Source organism: Cygnus olor, chromosome Z (assembly GCF_009769625.2).
Source record: "Cygnus olor isolate bCygOlo1 chromosome Z, bCygOlo1.pri.v2, whole genome shotgun sequence".
NCBI classification, from domain to species: Eukaryota; Metazoa; Chordata; class Aves; order Anseriformes; family Anatidae; genus Cygnus; species Cygnus olor.
This window is the reverse complement of record NC_049198.1, coordinates 51,802,155-51,828,643: the sequence shown is the minus strand read 5'-3', so window position 1 is coordinate 51,828,643 and position 26,489 is coordinate 51,802,155. Positions and strand designations below refer to the sequence as shown.

Here is a 26,489-nt window from a genome sequence, read left to right as displayed (position 1 = left end):
AAATGATTGTGACAGACAAGGAAGAACTTTATGTGCAGCACCTTCTCGAGCAACTTCATAAAGTCTGAAATTGAGCAGAACCTTCTGCTTTAAAATTAATGGTTTAATTCTATTAAGTGATTTTTATTTTCCCAAACCAGCCACTGTTGACTTACACAAGGAAAATATTTACTTTTTGCCTCTGATAAACCTATCGTGTGTAATTGACATTAATTAGATAAGTCATGGTGCAGGGCTAAGATTATAATCTATTGATAGTACACAAGGAATTACACTCACATGAAGCAGCTCTGAAAAATTCCTTATGTTGTTTCACTGTTTATGCCATTTGCATGCTTACAGCGCTTTCTGTATAGAGATTGTATAGAAATGTATACATATTTCACCAAGCAAAACATAGATTAATTTATAAATAAGACAGAAAGCATGATAATAAATCAGATACCCACCTTGTCAACCAGTGCCCAAAGTCTGGCCGATGAGCCCATTGGACTCCCGTCTGATTCAAGGATCGAAGTAGTCGACAGCAAATAAGAATGATCCATGGACTCGCTAAGCTTAACCACTTATCTGATCCTTTAATGAATTCAGTTGAAGATGCAACCTTGTCCAGTTTTGAATTACCTGATGCTGGTACATCTATATTCTTGCAATCAGAGGCTTCCCTGATACCATCAAAATTTTGTTTCAAACTGGTGCCATGCTGAGGGTCACATTCTTTCAGAAGAAAATGGTTTCTACAGAGTTCCTGACACAGTGCCAAACAGAGGGTATTGATAAGAAAATACCAGGTTTGATGTTCCTCTTCTATAAAACTGCTTGCCCCCAAACTCAAAACATGGCCAATTGTTCCAGCCAGCATCAGCACATCTACTTCTGACCAGCTGGAACTGGACACAGCTGGATTCTGCAAACAAGAACACATAACAGTGGTGAAAGCTGTATAAAAACTTCACTTGTTTAAGCATTCAAAGCGTGCTTACAGCAATTTCCTCTCAGGAAACAAAATAAACAGCAAGACAAGTTATTTCCACCTTGACAAATCCTGCGAATTTCTGAAAGGTTCATTTTATGGTAGCCTATTTAGTTAGCACCGCAGTATAATCATACTGTTTAGAATGACATTCTGTTTAAGGTAAGAAACTTCATGCATAATCTCAGCTGAACAGATTCAAATTCCCTACCACCCTGTGACAAAAGGTCTGAAACAAGCTCTCTTCTTGCTGCATATTTGTAGAAGTAAAAACAGAAGTCTTTCAGAAAGCAAACTTGCAATACAAATAACAGGTACTTTTCTAATAGGTTAAATCTGTACTGTCCTCAATGCGGTACAGTGACAACCTTCATTACTCAAATTAACAGAAGTTACTTGCAGACATTCTGATGTACCTCTTGTCCTTGCTTGGCTTGAAATGCGTCTGTCATCATAAAATCCGTTATAAATCTTATCCACCTATTATTTACTTCACATGCTGAGTCTATCTAAAGCCACAAAATTCGTTGTCTGATGCCGCCATTAGCTCGATTTCTTGCTCACAGCAGCTACTCAAAGTGCTCCATCATCATGATACGGCTAAAAAGAGAGTGTAAGGGTATGGGGAAGGTGGGACCATCTGGTTCATTCACGTTATCAAGTCAAGGAGCTTTTCACCTCATGGGGAAGGGGAAGTAACAGGGAAAGCCATAAGCAAAACACAGACAGGCCCCTGATAAGTAAGCACTAAAGGAGACAGTAAAGAGGACCAAAACTCCTCAGCCGTTAATTGATGGGCCATTAAGAAACCACATGCATACATCTGAAGAGCATCAGCCTGGACTTTGTAACAGATAAGGGGAAATGACAGCATCGGTATTACCAGTGTGAGGGGGTCTGTGGAGCTACGCAGACTTATCAAGGAACGCTTCAGGGAAGTGACAGAGCTGGGGGAGAGGGGCTGCAGAGGAACAGGCTGGCAGGATGGGGAAGGTGAGAGGAGGAAAGACAAAGGGGGCCAGCCACACACCAGCAGGCGCCGGCCACCACACTGATTCAACTGACAGCCCTGCACCTCACTGTTGTGGCGTATTCTCGCTTGTCAAAGCCCCTCTTCCCGGTCTTTCTGCGCAACTTCACTCTCTGTCCCACATCTGGGCACTGCAAGGTCTCACGGCAAGCAAGGCCTTCAGCCACAAAGCTCGAGGGCCTCATGTCAGGAGCAAGAGGGTCTGGAGATTATACGGCTGCATGAGAGGGAGGTCAAAGGGACAGTGACTGAAGGGACCTCAGTGTGTGTATCTTTCCCTCTGCTGAATTTAATCCACTGTGTTACGAGTGTCTACATTTAATTTGCCAGAAAATTCCAAGTCCAACTAAATGTGAGTAGGAGGAAAACCATGGGAAGATTCAAAGTCTGAGCTGGGGAAGTCCTCACCTTCCTGAACTGTTTAAATAGTTTATATTAGAAGAATACGGAAACTCACTAATCTGGGAGCAGGTAAAAAAAAAAGTGGATATAAACATACTGATAACCCTGAACATCCAGATGCAATTCTGAAGTCTCACTCTTAAGACTGACTGACAGCAGCACATGTATTTGTGTTCAATATTCAAGTACATGCAACATGGAGAGGACAATAGCTACACCTGACCCAAGAAGCTTGTTAACACTACTGTGATTTTGCTTTGAGGAAAACAACTTTTGCAGAATTGAGACTGAATAAGATGTATGAGACTGAATGCAGAAGGTATAATTAAAGTTATCACCTTTTCATATCACCTTCATTTATTGTGCTGTTAAAGAAATACACTAAAGTCACTGCACTTAAGAAAAAAAACTAAACAAACGAACAACAAAAAGGCTACAATCACTGTAATAAAGAAAAAAAAGCCACTACAAATTTATCACAGGAATAGTCACTATCTCAAAAACAGCACAAGCTCACAATCTAAATTGATTAACATTTGAAATTTCTTTGGTGCCCTACAGATTACTCCTTTTTCTTTAGTCCTCTGCTTTGCCAATCACAAACCATAAACCACATTTTGGAACAAAAAGACCTGGTAGAATTGTAGTCAGTGCAGAGACTAAAGACCATGAAATTCACAAAGACTAATACATGAAGAATACATCACTGAACTGTGGAAAGCTTAAACTCCAACGCTGGCCTTAAAGGTTTTGGCTGACACTAAATGGTGACAGAGTGCATAAGCATCATCTGCTTGCAGAGACAAAGGAATGTGAGATTCTCAACAAATGAGAATACAATACAATTTCTTGTATGTCTTCAAATGTCTTCAATACAATTCGTCTCCTTTATGAGACATAAAATCTACATAAGGATTGCTCTCTTGTATCAGTTGGTTGTCAGCACTGACAGGAAAATAAGTTCATTGGGCTGAACAGTAGGTTCATTAACTGAAAAAATTATTATCAAAGGGGAACATGCAACAACCTCATAAAAATGGTGGCATTAGTGTGAAACATCCCCGTGTTAGAAGTTCATATTTCATGCATGCTTGTCTGACTAACAATTCCGGTGAAGATAACAAAATTTACTCCTCTGTTCACTTCAAAGGGTTAAGTCCAATGGCATTTATTGATAAGCCACATTTCAGACCAGAGTTATTCACTCGAGCAAATCTATGCAAGATGAAAAATTATGCAGCAAATTATAATCTCCTGGGCCTTCACGGTCTAAGAAATACTGAAAATAGCTTCATCAAGGTTTTCTAAATTTACTGGTAATCCCTCATATGAGCTGTGCCATATTAGGAATGTTATCATTACAGTTTTTTATGCAGCCTGACCTTAGATTACTTGGATTGTTCTTAGTTTTCAGATCTGTTTTACAGGCACAAAACTGTTGGACCTACTCTATCCACTGCTCTGACTTCCTAGCTGCTGAACACCTCCAGTCCTCAAGAACCCAGAAGGCATTCCAGATACTAAAAAACTTGTAGGACTTGCACCACTATCTTGACACACAAATTTAGCACAGTATCTTTGGTTTATGAGATTTCTATATGCCAGACTTTAAATTTAAACCTCTAATTTGCCATGCCTGGGTAGCTTTAATATTTGATATACAAGCAGTAGTTATTGAATAATACAGAAACAGATCTGTTTGCCAGATCTCTGACATCTTTTACTTGCTTGCACAGTTGCGAATAAACAAACAATAGAATCTATGTACCCCTGCCCATGAAAATCACATTTTCTTCACTTTGAGATAAAACATCCTGCACCTTATCTTCCAAGTCCAATTCCAGTTATGGCCCTTCTGTCCAGTTGAAAGTGAAGCTCTTTTTCACAAAAATTAATCATCCATATTTAATGCCTAGGGAATTATACAAGCAACCTGGTCTAGTGGGAGGTGTCCCTGCCCATGGCAGGCGGGTTGGAATTAGATGGTCTTTCAGGTCTTTTCCAACCCAAATCATTCTCTGATTCTATGATGTTATGTGGAACATTTTGTTTTTCATGCCCAACTATCACCTAAAATTTAAATACTTCTCATTCGATTCACTTCTGATACTTAAGCTCCCTACATCAAATCTTTATCTCCAATAATGCTAACTTCCTTACAATAAAATATTACAAATCACTTTTGCTCCTCGCACATTTTCACAGCAGTTTTGGATCATTTTCGAGAGCTACCCAGTCAGGGCATCTTCTAATCACCTTTATTTCTTCCCACCAAATCAAAAAAAGTAAATATTTTTAGGTTCAATTGTATAAAATATTTTTACCATTCAGGTCAGTAAGGAATACTGCACTGAAGAGGAAAAGATATTTTAAAATGAATAGAGTATTTCAAAATAAAAAGGGGGCATTTTGTTTAAGTAATAAAAAAAAACACTACAATTGTGCACAATGAAGCTTCTCAAAAACTGCATTTGAAAATATTTAGCTTACAGGTTCTATTCTCAAAAAAACTACTGATTCTGATTTCTATCAGAAATAGGAAAAAAACTGCAACTAGTAGCAGTAGTAAATACTGTACTTAAGAACTGGCATTCATTAGAATGAAGCTATGAACAAGAAGTTAACATTTTTGAATATCTTCTGGAAATCATAAAGGGCTGCAGAACTATTTAAAACCTGAAGCGCCATTAAAAGAAGGGACTGGTGCTGCTAGAAACATAGTAATCAGAACCTATAAATAACAGTCAGGAAGCAGATGCTAACACTGCCTGCACTGGTCTTCAGAAAATTCATGAACTTGGTAATCAGCTTCTATATACAGTCACAGTAGAAAAAAAAAAAAAAAGTAAAAAAAAAGCATTACAAATGAGAAGCTCTTGAAAGAAATCTTTAGATGTGAACGGAAACAATTTAAAGAAAAAAAAAGCTCTGAAGTCATTAAAAGGAGAGCTTATCTTAATTACTTTTAAAATACCTGCATTTTATCATATAGCATAAGCTTAGAGAAGGCTTTTAGACTTTTTAACTGGCAAGATTCAGGATTCTTCTCGTGACATCAGAAAAGCAGGATTTCAGAGCTCTTTCAGATGTGGAGCACACATGCAGACTATGGAGAAGCACAGGTCACGGTCACTTGGATTCAGACATATTTTAGTGTAATAGCACTCCTAATTTTAACAGCAGGCACTTTAAGATCAACAGAGTATATACAATCGGTTTCTCCCCCGAAGTCTAAGTGTTCTGCTGGAAAAGGGGATAGAACCGGGGACACAACTGTGTGCATATTTCACTGCTTGTGCTTCAATTACCAGTAAATAATCTTTCACACCCACAATGCAGGCAACACCAAACTGTTCTCTGCTCCCTTTCACATTTCGCAGGCTCTATCTTCATATAAGCAGCTACCCGCGAGAAGCCACAATATCCTTCTGCAACAGCCCTGAGACTGGTGAAAATGTAAATCCAATCCAGGTCACTGCTTTTACACGTCAGGAATGGAGGCACTAACCAAACATTCAACATATTTCAGGCTTGCTCTGGAACTTGAACAGGAACAGCAAAGCTTATTTGACTACAAGATGAGATATGGATCCACCAATCCAGTCATTTATGGAGTAGGATGAAGATGGTTTGATGAAAATGGATTTCTACAGGTCTCGATACAAAGTCACGTCTGCTTCGTAAGACATACTTCAGCTTCCCACATCTTCAAATATGCCTCGAGTACAGGAATAGAGACACAGCACCAGAATCGAGAATCTAGTACTTTTCACTTGTACCAACCCCAACTTTTGGAGGGGGTGGTGAGTGAGGTAGATCTTGGAAACATTGCTGAAAACATCCTCGTTCATGTATTATCAACTTGAAGCAGCTGATCTGATCATCTGCTGGTATGCCCTGACCTCCCAGCTGTGTAAAGCTCCAGAATATATTTCTGATTCATGATGCACCAATTTCATACATTCCCCCTTCTTTCCAGTTCAAGCAGGAAACACTTGAATTGATAACTGTCCCATTACAGCCAAATGGAGATATTTTCCAAGGTGACATAAAAATAAGCATTGTCGTGTCCAAGAGACACTATCTGATCACTTTCCTAAAATGACAGAGGTGTTACTGCCTGTGACACAAAACTGCATGTGTAAATAAAGGTTTTCTTCTCCATTTCTTACATTCCAGATGGGTCTCAATAGCTGGTACCAAAGAAGAAAAAACAACACATTGCTGCTGAAACATCTTTCTTCAAGCAACATGGAACTGGGTTTATAGTGCTACATCAAGTGGGGAGAAAGCTCTAACTGCTGTGGCCTCTTATAAGCAGAACGTGGGGTGCTGTAGACAAAGATACAAAACTGGGTATGATCATAGAATCATTATGGTTGGAAAAGACCTCCAAGATGGCCCAACCATCCCCTACCACCAATGTCACCCACTAAACCAGGTTCCTAAGCACCACGTCCAACCTTTCCTTGAACACCCCCAGGGACGGTGACGCCACCACCTCCCTGGGCAACCCGTCCCAATGCCTGATTCCCAACCTGAACCTCCCCTGGCACAACTTGAGGCCATCCCCTCTAATCCTATACAGGATGTCATTTCTAATCAGTCTATTTTTGCTCAATTTGTTCTCAAAGGCAAATGTGCAGAAAAAGCAGGGGTAGGGAAGGAAAAAAAAAGAAATAGAATAGATAGATAAAGACTTCTCACATATACTCCTCACTGCATTTCCTAGGCATAGCTGACTAGGTGGAATCATCAGAAATGGCCAACAGTTTATGGTTACGGAAGTTCCTCACAATGATTGATTCTAAAAGTGGAACAGCATAGATTATGTGTGTGCTTCTTTTAATGTCTTCCTTGATGGAATTATCTGCATCCATCAGGGAGGCAGCAATTAATTCATATCATAAGGAAAGCCATTTCACCCAACTCAAAGTTTTGAACACTAGGAGACATTTTGCAATTGCTGCTGCGATCACTGTTAGAGTAGCTGTATTAGCAACACATAAGCCACCTGCAGGAAGTTGTTCACACCAGCAGCTGCCTCTCACCAGCAAGGATGTAAAAGTGACAAGAACAGGTGGGAATGAAACCCCTAGACTCAGGCCAAACTAAAAAGGCAGACCCCATACCTGTAAAACAATACATGGTAACAGCCTGTTCTAAACTTAGAACTCAGAGAAAAAACAACTAATGTTGGGGGAGGAAAAAAGACTGAAGCTCTAACCTTTGCTCCAGATTTACTGAAGCACAACCACAACCTGGGAAGCCCCCAAAAATCTGGGCCAAAGCCCACTCAAAGGAGGACTCAATGAGCTCCCTGAAGCTTCCTGGGCAAGAGCAGATACCAAAAGGCCAACAGAGGTGAAAGATCTGCACTATGTTCACATACGCTTTCTTTGATATGCTCAGTGTGTTGCTAGTTCGGGCACCAGAATTTGGGTGCATGAAGCTGGAGGGCTCTCTCTGGTGTTGAGTCTGCAGTTCATGAGTGCTTTTTTTTCAATGAGGTGCTCTACTCAGAGAGAAACCAGACGGTTCCCCAAAAGAGAGAAAGCAGGAGTGGGAAATGTAACAGAAATACAAAACACCCAGCCAAGACACTGCCTTCTTTAGCTAGCAGTTAGCAATGGCCGCTGTCAACTTCAAGTACACATTTGGAATGGTTGGCTGATAGACAATCAGTGATCAGAAAAACAAAACTCCCCAAGAAAATACAAGCCTTTGCCTATCACAAGACAAAACACAATTCAAACCCAACCACATAAAACGTCATCCCATACGAAGAATAATGAGTAAATCACTGGGGAAAGAAAAAAAAAAAAAAAAAAACAACACAGGGGAGACCAGATCAACCTGCCTAAAGGCAGAACACTCAGAAAGGAATCATCAGAAATACAGACAAACAATGCAGAGCTAACAGCCCTTGAGTTCTTGAGTTCAGCCTCATGTCAAAGCAAAAAATAAATTAATTAATTAATCAATTTTAAAAATTTAAAAAATAAAAAATAAAAAATGAACCAAAATGAAGGAATGACAAATGAAAAGGAGCTGCCCTATTAAAGAGTTAAAAGGCTTTCCCTGAGGAAATACTGAACAAAAACTTTGAAACACATCTTAAGCAGAGGCTGGTTTATAACAACTTTGCATGATACTTCCAGCCGACACGCTGTACGTCGAGTAGGAAGGAAGGAAGATGCACAAAAATCAGAAGACAGAAGGTCTCCAGGCATCTGCGCTAAAGGCACAGGCAGAGAGCAAGCCTCCGTGTAGCTTATCACTTTAAAGTAAAGAACATGATGCTTTGCATCACCTCCTATTCTATAGAGGCTTCAAGCTCTGATCTTAGACATGCAAGAAAAGTATCTACTCATTTTCTCAACTGACCTCACGGATAGGTGTAATAGTCAGAAGTGCAGTACTTATGTTTGAAGGCTAGTCTTTTATCTTTAATGAGACTAAAGATAAGTGCCCATTAATGCCCATTACTCCTACAGTGGTGGGTGTCACAAAGGATTAACTCATCTCTTGGCATGTAAGGAAGATTTCAGGTCAAAAACAGACCGAGTTGCTCTGAGACTATCATTCTAGAGGACAAAGCTAAAATCCACTGTCATCATTCTCAACCCAATTGAAGTAGAATTGTCTGTAAATTATATGTAGGTCTAGATCATCATCACTTACTGTTGTTAAAATCGGAAAAAAATATTAAGTTAAGATGAAAAATAAGCTTGTTTCCCATAGTTACTTGGTTTTGTTTACTATTTTTTCTTTTTTTTAACTATTTTTATTTACTTTTTATTTGCTATAAAATATTTTAAATATATATGTAATTTTTACTATTTTCCTTTGTTTACTACTGCATAGAAGTAAATCTTAAGATTCTACGCAATACACTGCATCATTAATTATGATTTCAAGGCCATATTCTTTTACATTCTACAAATAAGAATTTCTACCTCATTGTCCTGGTTTCAGGTAGGACAGAGTTAATTTTCCTCCTAGTAGCTGGCAGGGTGCTATGTTTTGGATTAGGATGAGAAGAGCGCTGATAACATGCTGATGTTTTAATTGTTGTAGAGCAGTGCTTACACCAAGCCATGGACTTTTCAGCTTCTCTCTCTGTCCTGCTAGCGAGCAGGCTAGGGATGCAGCAGGAGCTGGGAGGGGACAGACCCAGGACAGCTGACCCAAACTGGCCAAAGGGGTATTCCATACCATCTGACGTCATGCTGAACAATATATAGGGGTGGCTAGCTGGGGTGGAGGGGGGGGCCGGCTGCTCGGGGATAGGCTGGGCATCGGTCAACGGGTGGTGAGCAATTGCATTGTGCATCACTTATTTCGTACACATTATTACTATTAATACTATTATTATTATTATTATTGTTGTTGTTGTTGTTGTTATTATTTTCCCTGTCTTAATAAACTGTCTTTATCTCAACTCACAGACTTCACTTTCCCGTTTCTCTCCCCCATCCCGGAGAGGGAGGGGGGAGGGTGAGCGAACGGCTGTGTGGTGTTTGGCTGCCAGCCGGGCTAAACCACAACACTCATTTATGCTTAAATAAATAAAGGCTATAAGTAGTACAACTCAGAAAAGGCTGAAATGAACTGAGTCCATTTAAAGACCAATGCATCCCTAAGTACTAACAGTGTTAAACTGTACAACTACACGTCTTATTCGGCAGATTTGCCCATTCACATTGATTAATTTTTCTTTCTTCTTTCATTTGCCCTTAAAAATAATCCACAATAGCATCACTAGGTTTTGTAACAAAACATTAAACCTAGTTTGACACAAAATTTTCAGTACCAAAAGCAAACTGTGATCTACACTTAGAAAGACTGTTCTGCCAGCAGTTACGCTTGAGATGAAACTTCTTTCCCTGATATCATTAAGCAAAAGTGATAGCTGACTTTTTACACTGCTTTAGCCTAAGTGATCAACATACACACATAAATCTTATGTTACCAATAAACATAAGCATGAAACAACACGATCTATTCAAACTCTTTTTTCAATCACTTTTAATACACTAGAATGAATTGCACCAAAGAAGACTGAAATGGGGGGGAGCTGCCTTCTGGAGAAAATGGCATTACTTTTAGTCCAAGGCTTCTCTCGGAAAAACAGTATTTCCAAGAAGGAATGACACGCATTCAGAAATTACAGAAACAGAATGATAAAGTATAACTGGTATAGCTTTAATAATAAACATTAGCAGCCTTACTCAAAACAATTTAAATATATAGTTAAGCTCAGGAATTCCAGCGTATAGTTCCACTGACTGCAATGTTAACCTCTGCTCAGTAGTGACTTTTCTAAATTCCATTGAGCAGAGCTGTTATTACACAGTTCTGCAAGTCAAAAAGTCTGCTTTTTAGCTTGAAAAACTGTTACTGCAAAATATCATACATCTTGCATTAATTGCAGCTGTGAAACATCAATGTGTAACAGCATAAAATTAGTACACAGAACTGTTTCTAACCTCATAAATTCAACTGTAAAATAATGTACACTAATTAGAACATTTCTTAAAGTAATTTGAAAATAAGCACTCTTATGATTTTCTTTACAGGAACCTGTTATCATGCCACAATGAACATACCACATTTCAACACTAATTTTAAATTACACTAATTACATTACAAATTACAGTTCCTTTAAGCACACACACAAAACCTTTACAAAACTTTATTAGAAAGTATGCCATGAAGAGCAAAACATTTTGAACCATAATTAATGCACGGTCTCACCTTCACTGGAAGTCGGGAATTCTCAAGGATCTTTCCAATGGCAGATAAAATACCACACATGAGTGCAGAAATCAGCATCATCACTCCAAGTGCTGTTAACCAGGACATACTGCAGAAATAGCATAAACTTTCTGCTGATGTGCATACAATGACGTGAACCGCACACAGCACCAGACACATCAAGTAAAAGAGCAGAGAGAAGAGCGAAGGGGAGAGGGGCACTTCAAATTCTGCCCGGCTGCTCAGAGCTTTTGGAACACTGAGCAAAAGCATCAGCAGAACCTAGGGAAAAAAATAAAACAGAGAATTAACACTTAAAGAATCAGGATTAGCTAAAGCATGCAGTGAGAATTCACACAAAAATCATACTGGTGTCATCCATGTCACTCTGGTATGATCTAGTATGATCACTTGATCTAAAAAACACTGTGAAACAATATACTGGATGGTTTGACTTGCGTAAGTTATCACCATATAAAGAGGAGAAACAAAGATTGTGTTTTCATTTATTGATTTAAGGGCTTGGGTGCATGATTCATCAGGGTTTAATATATTACCATGTGCCTCCTGACTTGCTGTAACTGACCATCTGCATTATCTTCATTCACTGTAAGAGTTTTAACTCTCTACAAAATTGTTTTAATTCTCAATACTGAAATAGCTCCTAAGCAAACAAATTCGACTCATTTATAACTCGTAAATAAAAAGTTAACTGCATGCTCTACCAAAGGCCATTTATCTCACAAGTTATAGACTTCTTGCTGAGTTAAATAGCTTCCCAGGCCAGGAAAAGTTCTCACGCTATCACGTAAGCGTATGCTGTTTTTCAAGCTTATGAATTCTGGTATTTAGTTTTGTCCCTCTCCTTGTCTTAATTCGATTTACCAGCTTCACTTCTGCTTTGCTATAATCCGCACACAGACGAAGCAGAATGTCAGATTTCCTCTCAGGTAACTGTAGCAGTGGAGTTAATTTGAGTAATTTCTGCTACCCATGAACAAATAAAGAAAAATTCATCCACACGCTAAGACATTTTGCAAGGGACACAGATGGACTAAAGAGAGCTCAGTATGCTTGCTGTAGGGCATGATTAAGACAAATTTTTAAAAAGCAGTTATATCAGAGCACTGCCAACCTATAATCTTTCCCTTGTGAAGACCTCTACCTAAAACTTACCAATCCATACAGCAAGATATAGTAAAATACATCAAACTAATTGCAATGCATTGCAGTAGTCCATTCTTATTCATATTATACTTTCCACAATTCACTCAGTTATGAAAGCATGAGGTTTCACACTATCATACTGGCTCATTTTTTGCTTTTTAACACAGGACTTAGAACAAAGCACTAATGATACTAAAATGCTCAAATCGTAGTTACCTATAAATCTAAATTTAACTCTCCGAGCAAATAGTTATTAGCTCATGTTCCAGAGGTATTCTCCTCACAAGATAAATAGCATTTATAGAATCATGTAGCCTGTAGTCACCTGTGAGATTCCCTGCCTTTATTTCTATGGTTGAGGGTGGAAAATACATATAAAACTAAACAATTTTAGAAAGCACGGCAGTTTCTTGAGTGTTGCACTGGGAAAAAATAAATCCAGATGTTTTGTACAGTCTTCTAGTGACACTGTGCAAGCTCTTGTTAACCACACTTTCAAAGCTAATTAGTAGCTGCACGTTTCTGTTGATAAAGGCCCATTGACTAAAATACCTGAGATCTGTTTTGTTGAAAAAGTAAATACCAACAACTGCATTCCAGAAAAAAACATAATTCCAGTGCTTCAGGTACAAACTGTCAGGAGTTTGAATCCTTAGGTTCCCAAAACAAAGGAACAAGAAAGGACTATAAGCACTTCAGTTTCATCGCGGGCACTGTCCATCTCCAGATTTGCTATCTGTAGATTGGTAACAGAACCTACCATCTCGTCTCCTACAGGGACTGTGGAACTGACTCCTGAGAAGTGGTCAGCAGAATGATAAAGCACACCAAGCAGTCCATCAGAAAGCCATTTCCAATGTGTTCTGTACACAGAGAACAAGGCGTACAAGATGAGGCCTTGCATGCAGCCCACAAGGACTGAGGAAGCTCAAACACAAAACAGCTGCTCATCTACTGACCATTCCAGACACTGAACAGAACCGCAGGTACAGCTATTATATAGCCTTGTAGGTTACAGCACTGCTCACAGGCTAGGACTAAATCAAGATGGTAGTGGGTATTTCCATCCTAGGGAACAATGCTTTTTCTCACAAAAGCTGACAGTGATGTTACCTAAAAGGTAGGTGCAAGTTTCTGTATACAAAGTTCAGTATGCAGGCATAGTATCCCTTCAGCATTCTTCCCAAAGCATTACACTGCGGTATTTGAGATTTCCAACACTTGAGATTTCCCCAAAATATCAATTGCAAATAACCACTTAAAATTCCAGACGTGGGATATCTTATCTTTATTCCTTAGTGTGATATGGAATGGTGACCCAGCACCTTTCAGCAAGTACCTATTTTGGGGCTCTAGGCCTGTCAGTAAAAAGAGTAATTCTTGGAATGGTAAAAAAAAAAAAAAAAACAAAACAGCCACACAGGGTCTCGCTTGTTCTAAATAGCTGTAATTGTTGTTAGATAAAGAGGAAAAAATAGGAATTTACTTGCAGATGTTTTCTGTTTTAATGCAGGAAATCTCCTTAAAGAGTAGAAGGCTAACTGATATGGGAGTAATGTAAGTTGTAGCACATCTACATATTTACTACACCTATTTACACCAATACATAACCATCTTATATCAAAAGCTCTCTTGAATAATTTTAAATGCTAAGTTATTCTTTAAAAATAATATTATGCTCATCCTTCAAATACAATCAGTAAACCCTAGAAGAGTTAATTCTGAAGAATATACACTAAGTAGTCAAAAAATAGGAACCTTCATGTCTTGCACTTAGCTTCTTTCCCAGAAAGATGTATTTTCATACCTCCATAATGATAACAGTCCCCACCATCATCGAATACATATCATATTGTGCCACTTGTTTGCTTAGTGAAGAACTCAAAGTCTTCAGGGCCTCCAAATATTGCTTCAGGACCTTTTTGCCAAGATTCATGAGTATTTCTGAATTATTCCCCTCTAAGTACAGTTTGATCCAGTTACCATGGGATTTCTCTGCTATCTTAAATTGCTCATAACCGGGATCTAATGGGAAAAAAAAAACAAACAAACAAACAAAAAACAAAACACAGGTAAGAGGATCCATGAACAAAGGAGGATAATAGGAAACCTAATCATACTTTTGTACTTCCTTGTATGATCTGAAGAAAACTTGCTATAGGAGTTGAAACTTCTTTCATACACAGAAAGTTACATTATCTTCCTGCAGCAAGGCCATAATGAGACAGTTACTCAGAATAAAACCAATTAATCCCTAATCAGATAGAATGTCAAGGACTCGATATGTGACAAACGTATTAAAATAGCCATTTACTTTTACAAAAGGTTTCCAGAATAAACGTATCCAAATGCTTTAAATCCTGAAAAAGCCATGTTTCCCACTGGAACCGCTCATTATCCAGACTGTATTGCACAAGCCAAGTGGGAAATCACCAAACTGCTGATCTCTGGAGAAAACATCAAAGGACATCCACACAACATATTAGGAGCCCTGATTTTGCTACAAAGATAATGAGAATCAGTTGGTAACACAAACAGAAACACAAAATAAGCCAAATTTTGAAACAGTAATCGAAAAGTTAAAAGCCGAAGTGCGCAGTTTGTCTTCAGGTGTTTGGATTACAAAGCTGGTGCAAAGCAATGCTCTCCAGTGAAATTCAGTATTTTGGCTATATTGTAAGGGTTGACTATAGTCGAACCTATTAAAAAAAAAAAAAAAAGAGAAAACCTGGTGCTGCCACCAACCTACAGAAGCAAGAGGCTTGCAGTAGAAGGTGATTTCATGATGTCCTATCCACATCTAAAGGAATTCTGACCAGAAGAAAAACCTAGTGGGAGGGTTAGGTGGAGGGGAGTGACGACACAACTCTTACTTTACAGTGAGTGTTCTGGTTGATACATGACGGAGGTTGGGTGTGGAAGGACAACGATACAAGTCAATTCAAAGAATACAAAAGAGGACTCTACTATTTTTCTCTACTAACGTTGATTTTCATTGTTAACTTTCCCTTTAGCTAAACATCAACACAAAAAGCTGCAGCACACAAAGAATGAGCCGTAGCATTTTTACTTCCCAAAAAGATTTATTCAGCTATGACAATAACCTGATTGTGCAGGCGTACACAGAAGAGACATCAATTTGTGGAAAAAAAAATAGAATAATTTATCATTATAAGCATAAAGGTTAAAAAAAAATAAATTCTGCCAAAATCATTAGTCTGGGTTGTACATCCACTTGATGAGTATTCTATTCACTTCATATAAGTTTAATTTCAAGAGCATGTATTAGCAACACAGCAAATTAGATCAGTTGCTGTATTTTATTGTGAATGTTGACAGTAGTATTGTTTCTAAAAGCATTTAAAAGCATGCTTTCCTTTTTCATTTTATAGGTGCATCATCCCATACTCCAGTATGCCATGTGGTATTTAAAAATCAGTCACTGAGTAGAGTATGTAATCACAACATAAACTCAATCAACAACAGAAGGAACTTCTGTTTTACTGGACATTATGCCGTGTGAGCATTCACATGCATCTGCATTTTTTGCTAGAAATAAATGCTTAGTTTCCCTTTACATCAATAACTATCATAAAATATCCCAAGTTGGAAGGGATCTGAGGATTAAGGACAAGGATCACTGAGTTCAAATTACAGCTCCACACAGGATACTTATTATTTCCATGCTATTTCACTCTAAAGTTAATAACTTAAGGGTAAAATGGCCAACTCGGAAATTGTTATATAAAAACATCACCCTCTTATCTTGAAATCCTTAACTTCTTAGCTAAAACTAGGGCAAAAGATTTGCTGTGTAGTTTCAGAAGCCAAGAGTTAAAGCAGTGACTGAAATAAGTTTGGTGTCACAAAGACTTAAATTACAGGTAGTTTTTACTCCTGATAGATCAACAATGGATCAGATTTGGTAGAAACCATTATGTTGTTTGTGAGACCTTTTCAGCAAAAGAGGATGTACGTTATTAAATTCAGACACATTTTTCATTTTATTTCGAGTAAGTGAAGGTAAATGCAGTATTTCTTCTCACAATTCTTGTGCAGTTATGAAGGAATTGTGTTTAAGGTTTGTAAGTCTCTTATCACTACAAAACAGTGATCTACTACAGGCTGAATCAACATGAGAATTTTACAAAGTAACGTTTAACTCAGAATGTCAAGTCTTCTTTTCTACAACTTCTAACCTATTAACGCACATTTTAGTAAGGCTTTTGACAGTATCCTTCTGGACAGATTGCTCTACTGTGAGATGAACAGGTTCACATTATGCTGGGTGATGAACTGGCTGATCAGCGAAGCTCAGTGGGTCGTAGTGGATGGGGCAACATCTGTCTGGCAGTCACTAGCAATGTTCCCCACGGCTCAGTTCCAGGGCAAGCTCTGCACAATATTTTTATTAATGATGTGGATGCAGGAGTTGAATGCACCCTTAGCGAGTTTGCTGACAGTACTAAACTGGGAGGTGCTGTTAACTCTTCGGAGGGACAAGAGGAGTTGCAGAGGCTTCTAGATACACTGAAGCATTGGGCAATCATGAGTGTGATGTTTAACAAAGGAAAATGCACCTGGGACGGAGTAATGCCAGGCACAGACTGGGAGACAAGTGCCTGGAGAGCAGCTCAGCAGAAAGGGACCCAGCGGCACTGGTGACAGCAGGCTCAGCGTGAGCCAGCAGAGTGCCCTGGCAGACAAGAGGGCAAACTGCATTTTGGGGTGTGTTAAACACAGCATTGCCAGCCAGTGTCTGAAGAGGTGATGCTCCCACTACATTCAGTGTTTGTACAGTCTCACCTTTAACATTGTATACATTTGGGGGCTCCACAATGTGAAAAGGATGTTAATGTCTTGGAATTCATCCAGAGGAGGGCAACAAAGCTGGTAAAAGGGCTGGCAGACGTCCTGTGAGGAGAGGCTGAGGACACTTGGGCTGTCCATCCTGGAGAAAAGGAGGCTAAGAGGCGACCTCATGGCTCTCTGCAGCTCCCTGAGGAGGAGAAGCACAGAGGCAGGTGCTGGTCTCTGCTCCCTGGGCACTGATGTCAGGACAGGAGGGAACAGCACAAATCTGCACCAGGAGAAGTTCAGACCGGGCATTAGGAAGAAATTCTGTACCGTGAGGGTGGGCAAACGCTGGAACAGGCTTTCTAGCGAGGTGGTTGGTGCCCCATGCCTGTTGGTCAGGCAGCTGGGCCTGATGATCTCTGATCCTATTATGCAGGAGGCTTACAGGTATTCACTGGTGAGTACTATTCAACCACCAGCAAGCACTTGTGTATCAAGATAGCTGCCAGTGTGCAACTGAGACTTTCCACCATTCACTGCTCTTGAACAGTGGATTCCCTAGGAAGTTCCTCATCCAGTATTAGAAATTCAAAAAACTCTTATTTCAAATAAAAAAGTTAAATATTCATACCTCTGAGGAAATCCAGAAATCCAGAAAGGATCATCCAAAATGAGCTTTAATTAAACTGAGATTTGACGTGACGCTACTTTATTACACAGAACATTGAAACTTGTTCAAGTTGTATTTTGAAATCTAAATAAATTCTTTCCACATCTTGTTCCTGCTTCAATCCCTTCTCAGTTTTTTTTGCCCCATCTCCCTCTTTCTTCCTTTTAGCATTTTTTTCCCCATCTCATTTACCTCTCTCCAAGCTACTGCCTACCAAACACATTCTATCCATGTTGCCAAAGATAACTGTTTTAGTCTAACTGCATTTACATTTCTGAAATACATTAAGGGAATGATAACAGAAACTTGCAGAAAGAAATGAGGGACTGGGAACTTTTCTCTGAGAACTCCAATGTGTTCAATGGCATATCTGTATGCAGGAAGTATAAAACAAGGAAGGCCATAGACTGCACTGTTGAATAAACGTTTTGGTAACTGGTGGATAACATTTGCAGGTCAGTCTTGCATGGCATACACACAAGAGAAGCTAAACTTGAGGCCAAATCCAAACCAAGCTTGCCCTGCTACAGGTTTCCCAAAGTACCGGGAATGGATTGCTTGCACAGAATTATACCAGCATTTCCTGCCTCAACCTTCTTCCAAAGCTATCGCAGCAAACGGCTCTGCTTCCCAAGCATATGGTTCATAACAGTTTCATTTAGTTACAATCACAAGCAGCAATCATTTAAAAAACTGATAAATACACAAAAAGAATGTATCATGTAGAAATGACTCCTCCAGTTTCAGTATATAAATCTCTCAGAAATACCAAATTATTTCATTCAATACATACACCTAATGCAAGTTCAGTATTACTTCCAAACTAAAAAGTGGACATTCATTTTATTAACATCCAGCTTTCACTCAAAAAGTGTCAAAAAAGTGTCTTTTACAGAAACAAGACTAGTTCATCATTCAGATGAATGTTCTGAATTTCTGAGCAGGAAGGAAGCAGTACTAGCTAACTATAGTTGACTGCCTTACAGTGAGGTATGAACACATTAAGAAACCCAAAGTGCTTTTCTAGGTGCAGTGAGAAAAATAAATCACTGGAACAACCTCACCAGTGATGTGGTAGAATCCCAGTCACTGGAGGTTTTCAAGATGTGATTGGATGTGTAAGCTCCTTTTTCCCACGAGAGGTTGGGCCTGATAATACTTTGAGGACACTTCCAACCTGGGCTGTTCTATGATTCTATAAATAATTTTTAATTTTTTTTTTTTAAAGGCAGCAAGGTTTAGACCATCCCTACAAGTATCAGTCCCTTTAAACTGCAGCTCCACTCATAGCAGTTTTACTTTGCATTCAACTGAAGTTTCACGATCTACCAGTTGTTACTAATTGAGAATCTGAATGAGAACGTTTCAACTTGCAGTTGGCAAATGAGCGAGATGTCTAATTGGGTTTCTTCCAGGGATTTCTTACCTTTACAAAACAGCACACTTCATCTATGGAATTCAGAAACGGTACAGCCCAAGACTCGTCAGCACAACTCTGATGAGTGTGCAGATGATCCACAAGTAAGAGCCAAAGGCTTAGAGCAGGGCGAGCTAGAACATATTGTTCACAACCTTGCCCGGTCAGGTCTTGAATGTCTACAAGTACGGAAACTCCACAAACTCTCTGGGCAACTCATTCCAGTGTTTTACTTCCCTTACAGAAAAAACTTTCCTTCATTTAAACAAACATTCCCATATTCCAGTTTATGTCCTCTGCCTCTTAGCCATTTGCCAGGCACCACCAAGCACAGTCTGGTTCAACCTTCTTTTTCCCTTCCATCAGGTATTATATACATTGATAAGGTCCCTGCTGAGTCTTCTCTTCAAGTACCCTCAGTCTCTCTCCTTGTATAACAAATGTTCCAACCCTTTCATCACCTGCATGGCCATTCACTGTGCTCACTACACCATATCCATGTCTTCCTTACACCAGGAAGCCCAGAATGAGGCCCAGGACCACACATCATCTCACCATAACTGAGAAAAGAAAAAGGAGGGACCTGCTAATGACTGCCTTCCTAATGAAACCCTGCGTGCCACTGGCCTTCTTTCCACAAGGTGTATTGCTGCTTTATGTTAAACTTGACATACTACAGGACCCTTTGTCTTTCTCCACCAAGCTGCTCTCCAGCCAGTCAGTACATGACCTGTACTGTTGCATGGGATTTTCTCTAACATTCCTCTTTGCTGAACTTCACGCAGTTCCTGTCAGTCCGTTTCTCCAGTCTGTTTTAATGGCAGCAAGCTCACCTGGTGTATCATTCTCCTAGTTCTGTATCATCTTCAGACCTGCTGACAAGTGCTCTCTCGCACCCTCCAGGTCATTAATGAAGATGTTAAACAGTACTGGCCCCAGTGTCAACCCCTGGGGCCTGCCCCTAGGGACTTGCACCAGCCGGGCTTTGTCACTGATCACAACCCCCATGCCTGGCAGCTCTGCCACCTTTCAGTCCACTGCATTTACCAGTCATTTATCTAATCTACACCATATCAGTTTGTCTTTGAGCACCTTACGGGAGACAAACACATTAGCAAAACTTTTAACAAGCTGAAGAACATGCAATTCTCTCCACTTAACCACCAAACCGGACAACTTGTTGTAGAAAGAAGGTTCCAGTTGGACAAAGCACCATTTCCACTTCATAAATCCATGCTGACTACTCCCAATCACCTTCTTATCCTTCATAAATTTGGAATTGCTTTCCAGGAATATTTGTTCCATCATTTTCCCTAGGATCAAGGTAAAGCTGACTAGCCTGTAGTTCACTGGATTCTCCTGCTTGTCCTTCCTGAACTTGGGAGCTACATTTGCTTTATTCCGGTCTTCAGGAAGTTCCCCTTATCACCAAAGCCTGTCAAAAATTTTCAAGAATGCTTTGCAATAACGTTGCCTGGTTCCTTCAGCACTGTGGCTGTATCTCACCAGGCCCCACAGACTTCTGTATATTCAGTTTGTTTAAATGTTTCCTAACTTGGTTCTCCTCCAGTAAGGGTAAGTTTTCCTTTCTCCACGCTTTCCCATAGGTCTCAGAAGCTTAGCATTCCTGAGGCCTGGTCTTACCAGTAAAGGCTGAGGCAAAGAAGGCATTGACTACCTCAGCTTTTTGCATGTCCTTTATCATCAGGTCCACTACCCGCCAAGCACCAGGCCCACATTCTCCCAGGTCTTTATTTTGCTACTAATGTACCCGTGGAAGCACTTATTGCTTCCCTCTCCAATAGACTCCAGATAGGCTTTGACATTCCTAATCTCATCCCTGCATATTCAGACAACATGTATAATGTTCCCAGACTACCCAACCCTCCTGCTTCTTGTGTGTTTCTTTTTCATATCCAAGTTTCATACCCATCCACACGTGCCTCCTGCCACCTCTGTTTGATTTGCTCCATGTGGAGATTTCCTCCAGATGGTGACATTGCTTTTCAGCTTGGAGGAGGTGATCCTTGAAGGAGAAAAAAAATACAATAACCAGAGCTTCAAAGCCTCCTTCTCTTCATGACTGTATTCCATGGCATTCCTTCGGGTAGATCTCTGAGCAAGTCTGCTCTCCTAAGTCTAGGGTTGTGATCCTGCTTTTTGCCTTGTTATATCCTTTCACAACCCATAGTTGCTGAAGATGAGGCTGACCCTGACCTTCATATCCCTGACCATTTCCTTGTAAGTATCAAATCCAGCATGGTACCCTTCCCTTGTAAGCTTGTGCCCTTTTGTGTTCTCCTTCCAAGTAAATATCAAGACAGATGAAGTACCACATATCCACTGTCTGTGGTACACGAGGCTTCCGCAAGTTTCTGAAGATCTCTTCTACTTCTTCCCAATAAGACTGTCCATAGCAACATAGTCCATGTCGGTCTGCCTATTAACCCCATCCCATAGGTTCTCAATTGGCTAATCATCTATTCCTAGGCAGAGCTCCATTTGTTGCCATTTATCCATGCTTATGAACTACAGGCAGCACTAGTCACTGACTTGGTGACTTTCCCTTTAATATTTTTAGGTCCTGAAGTATCCACAACAACAAAACTTCAAACTAAACAAACAGCAAGGCACCTCTCTTCCCTGCCAATCTTAATGGTCTTAAGCAAAGCTTCCTATGGTGTGTATTAAGCTACAGGCTTACACATCTAGGACCCTGTAAGAACAAGGCCCCCTAAGAATTGTACAGCACACAAAGAATTCACCCTAAGAAAGAATTCACCCTAAGACTCTGCACAAAAAGGACTTGGATTTGATTCAATTTTACTGAGACCCTGTTACTGGAAGGATAGGAGGTCGTCATGGGCGCTTTTCAGCAGAGTAGCACCTCTAATAGCAGTTCACAGTCACAAGCAAGTAGCATAAAATTCTTCACATTTTCATCTTGAGCTATTTTAACTTCACTTTCAAATGACAGCTACAAGTTGAAATAAAGCTATTGCTAGACAAAAATATAGATGATATAAAACAGAAGCTTCAGTCTCCTTCACCAACTCTTGCAGCAATAGATGGAGCTTTGTGCCAGAATTTTCAATTCTGAACCCCACCAACACGGTGAGTCTACTCACTTGAACTACTCGCAGAGGCCAAAGTATCAGAACAGAGGGAGCATGTGTCCTACTGTTAACACTTCACTACCATTGGCAGTACTTGTTTTGTTAGACACCCAGTTGGGGTTTAACTATGATTAGAAGCCGTGATGCTGAAAGATAATTCATTTTTGATCTACAACGGCCATCCTGCTGAACTTAATATTGTTTTCTACTTTACGTACTCATAGCCATAACGACACAGCTTTACACTCCCATGCAGTTATTTCTTTGATTCAACAGATTGGAAGTCAAATGACAAGAACTTCAAGTTTCACAGTCACTTGAATCCGACAATATTTTCTAATGTCCATAGTAAAGTATTCACTTTGACCTCTGACTACTCTCTAAATTTTATTCATATAATGACACTAACTTGCTTATTTATGTTACAGTTTGCAATATGGTTCTTAAACAAATACTACAGTTTGCTAGAGCAGAGCCACTGTGTTTTTTTTTTAAACCTTGTTTTTTTATTCCTTCCTCCTAACACATACAAATACATATGTACACAGCTATGCTTGTTTGTATTAGCAATTTTGCAGTAAACTAGGTTCTCACTCCAAGTAAATTTACACAGAAGAAAGAACTGGAAAGAAACTCATGCTAAATTATATCCCAGTATTACCTGAGGCATATTTTCTAAACCTGAAAATTCATTCCATTGTGTTTTTCTTTCAAACAGTGCTCAGGATAAGTGCCTTATGTTGGATACCTCACAAATAGCACATATGAAAACAATGAGATTTAACTATACCGACAGTTTTACTTTAATCTTACTCCATCATTATTTCTGCTCCTTCATCTACTAGTAAGAGTAATGGCCATTAAAAAACTTTATTCAGAAGCAGTGTGCCAGAGTAGATAAAGAGTGAACTCAGCACAATTCCTTTGAATACTGCTCTCAATTAGAAAGCTAATTTGAATACTATACTCTTGAACTTAAAAGCTCAAACTGTGTTATAAATAATATCATATTATGAGTTAAACATCCTCTTGTATACTGTTTTTTTAAGATGATTTACCTTTTTCATAGGCAGGTGTATTTTCTTCCAGCAGCCTGCTAAGCTGGAACCCATTCAAGTGCAAGAAACGTAGTTGTTCCCTCATTGTCTTGCCTCCTACAACTGGCAATATCAGGTTCCCAACACTGTTTCTTGAAATGGGTAGGCCAAGACCTACTGCCAGTGTACTAGCCAAATCAGTTTGTTGTACAAGTTCAGGTTGTGTTAGAGGACCTAAAATCAACAAGATAAAAAATAAAATAGAAAGGAAAAAGTATTTCAATTACAGGCCTATCTATTTCTATAGCAAGAGAGACATTTTTTTAGTTTAAAAATATGTTCACTGCCATTAGATCAACTAGTTCAAGTGATCTACAGAGTGTTCTTCTTTGTTGTAAAACCAAAACTTACTCAATTTTCAACAAGTACCACTCTTCAATGTAAGCAATTACCGTAAACACAATGTGAACGTTACACAAGTACAAATATTGGAAGAGATTGTCCAAGATACAACCTTAATAATATCAAGTTGTAGTTTACATCCTGAGAGGGTTTGGTAACTTACATTAGAAAGAATAGAAAATACTACAGTAGGCAGATTTTATGCATGAATGAAGAATGAGAATCTAAAATAATGCTTGCAGCATTCTAGAAGCTTTGTGATATAATTAAATCTCCACCAGGCTGCTAGGCAAACAGAATCAGAGGTCAGGTAAAGGAATGCTGAGGCCCAAATCCTGGAGCTCCACACAGGCAAACCCTGTGATTTTAAAATGTTCTGTGCAGGATCCCATTACAGAATCACAGAATCATCTAGGTTACCTGACTGCTGTTTCCAGGATTAGCCTTCAGTTCCACGGACTTCTATCTATCCATGTGAGATATTTCACAAACGTAAGCAAACATTTAAGATTGCAATGACAATTGTTGCCTCCTGTGCCTTACTGGTTACTTAACAGTTTTTTTTTTTACTGTGTTTACTTAGTTCTCTTTGCAAATCTAGGCATTAAGTGTTTTGATTTAAGTACGCAGACAAAAAATGATATACAGCATTTATTACTCTCAAGGCTCCCTTTAAGAGCATTAGAACTTCATCTCTCATTTCTCATCTAGTTGTAATTAATCCCATCCTTGTTTAGAATGCCATCTATAATCCCTAACTACTCTTTACATGAGTGCCTGTACATCAGCAATTTTCAGATTTCATCTTTAAAGGCAAGTTTTTAACTAGTCAAAAAAGCCCAACTACCAACTACATTTAGTCAACCATGGGTAACATCTCTGTATAAGGCTACGCAAGTAATATTCTGACCGCATTTTAAATACAAAAACCCATGGGATTACTATTTTGAGGTCTACCATATTAATGGCAATACATTTTGTTTACAGTAGGATCATAAGGAGCGATCGTAAGAATTTTGACTGGTACAGCAATAAGAAGCAACCTGCTGAGTATTTACATGGTTATCATTACAAATCACAGACTTGATCCCCAAAAAACAGTTGACTAGATATTTTTCATTATATTGTAAAAAATTGCATGTTCAGATTAACCACCACAGAAACTAAAACAATCAACTAACAGTTTTCATTTACAGAATCAACACTCTCCTGGCCTGGTTGTCAACACATACCAGTGACATTTATAAAGCAAAAACTTATGAGAGCTCCAGTAAGCTCTTGACTTTGTTTTGTTTTTAAATCTGAGGAGTTCAAGGACTCCTCAAGCAGTCCTTTCTATTCCAGCTGGATACAGTTTCACAAATGATAGACAGATAAGTGTACTTTCACTGTGCTTCAGGAACATCCAGCAAAATAAGCAAGGCAAGGTTCAGCAAGCAGGAAATCGAATGAAAATGGGCAAGAGGCAGAAAGGCAGGGGAAGTATTATTTAGAAGAAAACGTTCACTCCTATAACTACATTTCACTGATTCACTCAGTCAAGGAGTTTGTTTAAGCCAGATGCTGTAAGCTAGGCTAAAGGTTGTGCTGGACACACCAATCCCTTCTTTCCTCTTACCTTAAGCTATATTATACAAGTAGAAAATGAGCTTCAGAAGCAGACAACCTCACATTAATGATTTAAAATGAACTGTCTGGCCAATACAGTAAATATACTTGTGCTCCATGTTCTTTCCTTAGATACTTATTAATCAGTGGTCCTGTTTTCTCTGCTTCATCTCTCTTCCTTTCTTAAGAGCAATCCTTCCTCTTTCCTGTTATTCTCAGCATAAGAAATTGGCATTTATTCTTTACTCATGGACATCTGAGAGGGAAGAATGGAGGCCAGGGAAATATTCTGACCAAGACAGATAAAGCTTAAAACTCACTTCAAACAACATTTCAGTTCTAATTTATCTGTTTACCAGTATCCCATGATCCTGACAACAACAGATCTCATTAGCTCTGAACACTCAAGTAGGACAGTTCTGCAAAAGGTAATCTGAGAAATACCTAGTTCTGTCCGTGGTTACACAGTCTAAGCCACAGTTTCAGCATGACACAGATGCAAACTCCAGCTAAACACAGAGGTCACACAGAACATGTGGTATCTTGCCAGACACATGTACAATGAACCGTGAGCTAAATTCCAGCACCACCAGGGTGATAGCACAATACAACCACAGTACTTTTCAGGAAAAAATCTAGAGCTAATATAAATTAAACATGAAAAAGTGTTCTAAAAAGTTCAGCTAACCAATTTTTTTTTGATTCTTACCACTTCTCTTTTCAAAAGCAGAGCTGATAAACAGCAGTGGTGTGTGCACTTCACCTTCTGAAGAACCACCATGACTCCCTGTTTCAGACATCCCATGATCCCCACAAACAACCAGCAAACTCGGCAGAGAAGCCTCTCCTTCCTGCAAACCACAGAAATTTAAGTTACTGTAAGAAGAGTATGTATATATATAATGCCCCATTATCTTTATCCATTTCATGAATAAATATTTGTTGAAATTAATTCAGTTTTCAAGATTGGCTCATAACACACAGAGCAGATTACCAGAGATGTCCACAGCTAAATGTTATGCAGCAGTATTTGTTTTTAAAACTTAAGGCATACATATGTGTCATTATATAACAAACACTACAAAGAAGCTTTCTAAAATAAATAAAAAA

At 39.1% G+C, this 26,489-nt stretch overlaps 1 protein-coding gene across 4 annotated transcripts in view; it reads right to left on the bottom strand.

Annotated features, from left to right (window-relative positions):
* Positions 1 to 26,265, bottom strand: part of PIGG (phosphatidylinositol glycan anchor biosynthesis class G) — an 81,389-nt gene extending 55,124 nt beyond the window's left edge. For 2 of the 4 annotated variants that reach the window (XM_040542172.1, XM_040542173.1), the window contains exons 1-5: positions 26,089 to 26,265; positions 23,391 to 23,603; positions 14,140 to 14,357; positions 11,166 to 11,447; positions 450 to 907 (exon numbers count right to left, since the gene is read on the bottom strand). In XM_040542172.1, the coding sequence (XP_040398106.1) occupies positions 450 to 907; positions 11,166 to 11,447; positions 14,140 to 14,357; positions 23,391 to 23,603; positions 26,089 to 26,179 (1,262 nt within the window). In that variant the 5' untranslated portion in view covers positions 26,180 to 26,265. The remainder of the gene's footprint in view (positions 1 to 449; positions 908 to 11,165; positions 11,448 to 14,139; positions 14,358 to 23,390; positions 23,604 to 26,088) is intronic. The other 2 variants (XM_040542170.1, XM_040542171.1) reach the window with 1 other exon arrangement.
* Positions 26,266 to 26,489: the final 224 nt, after the last annotated feature.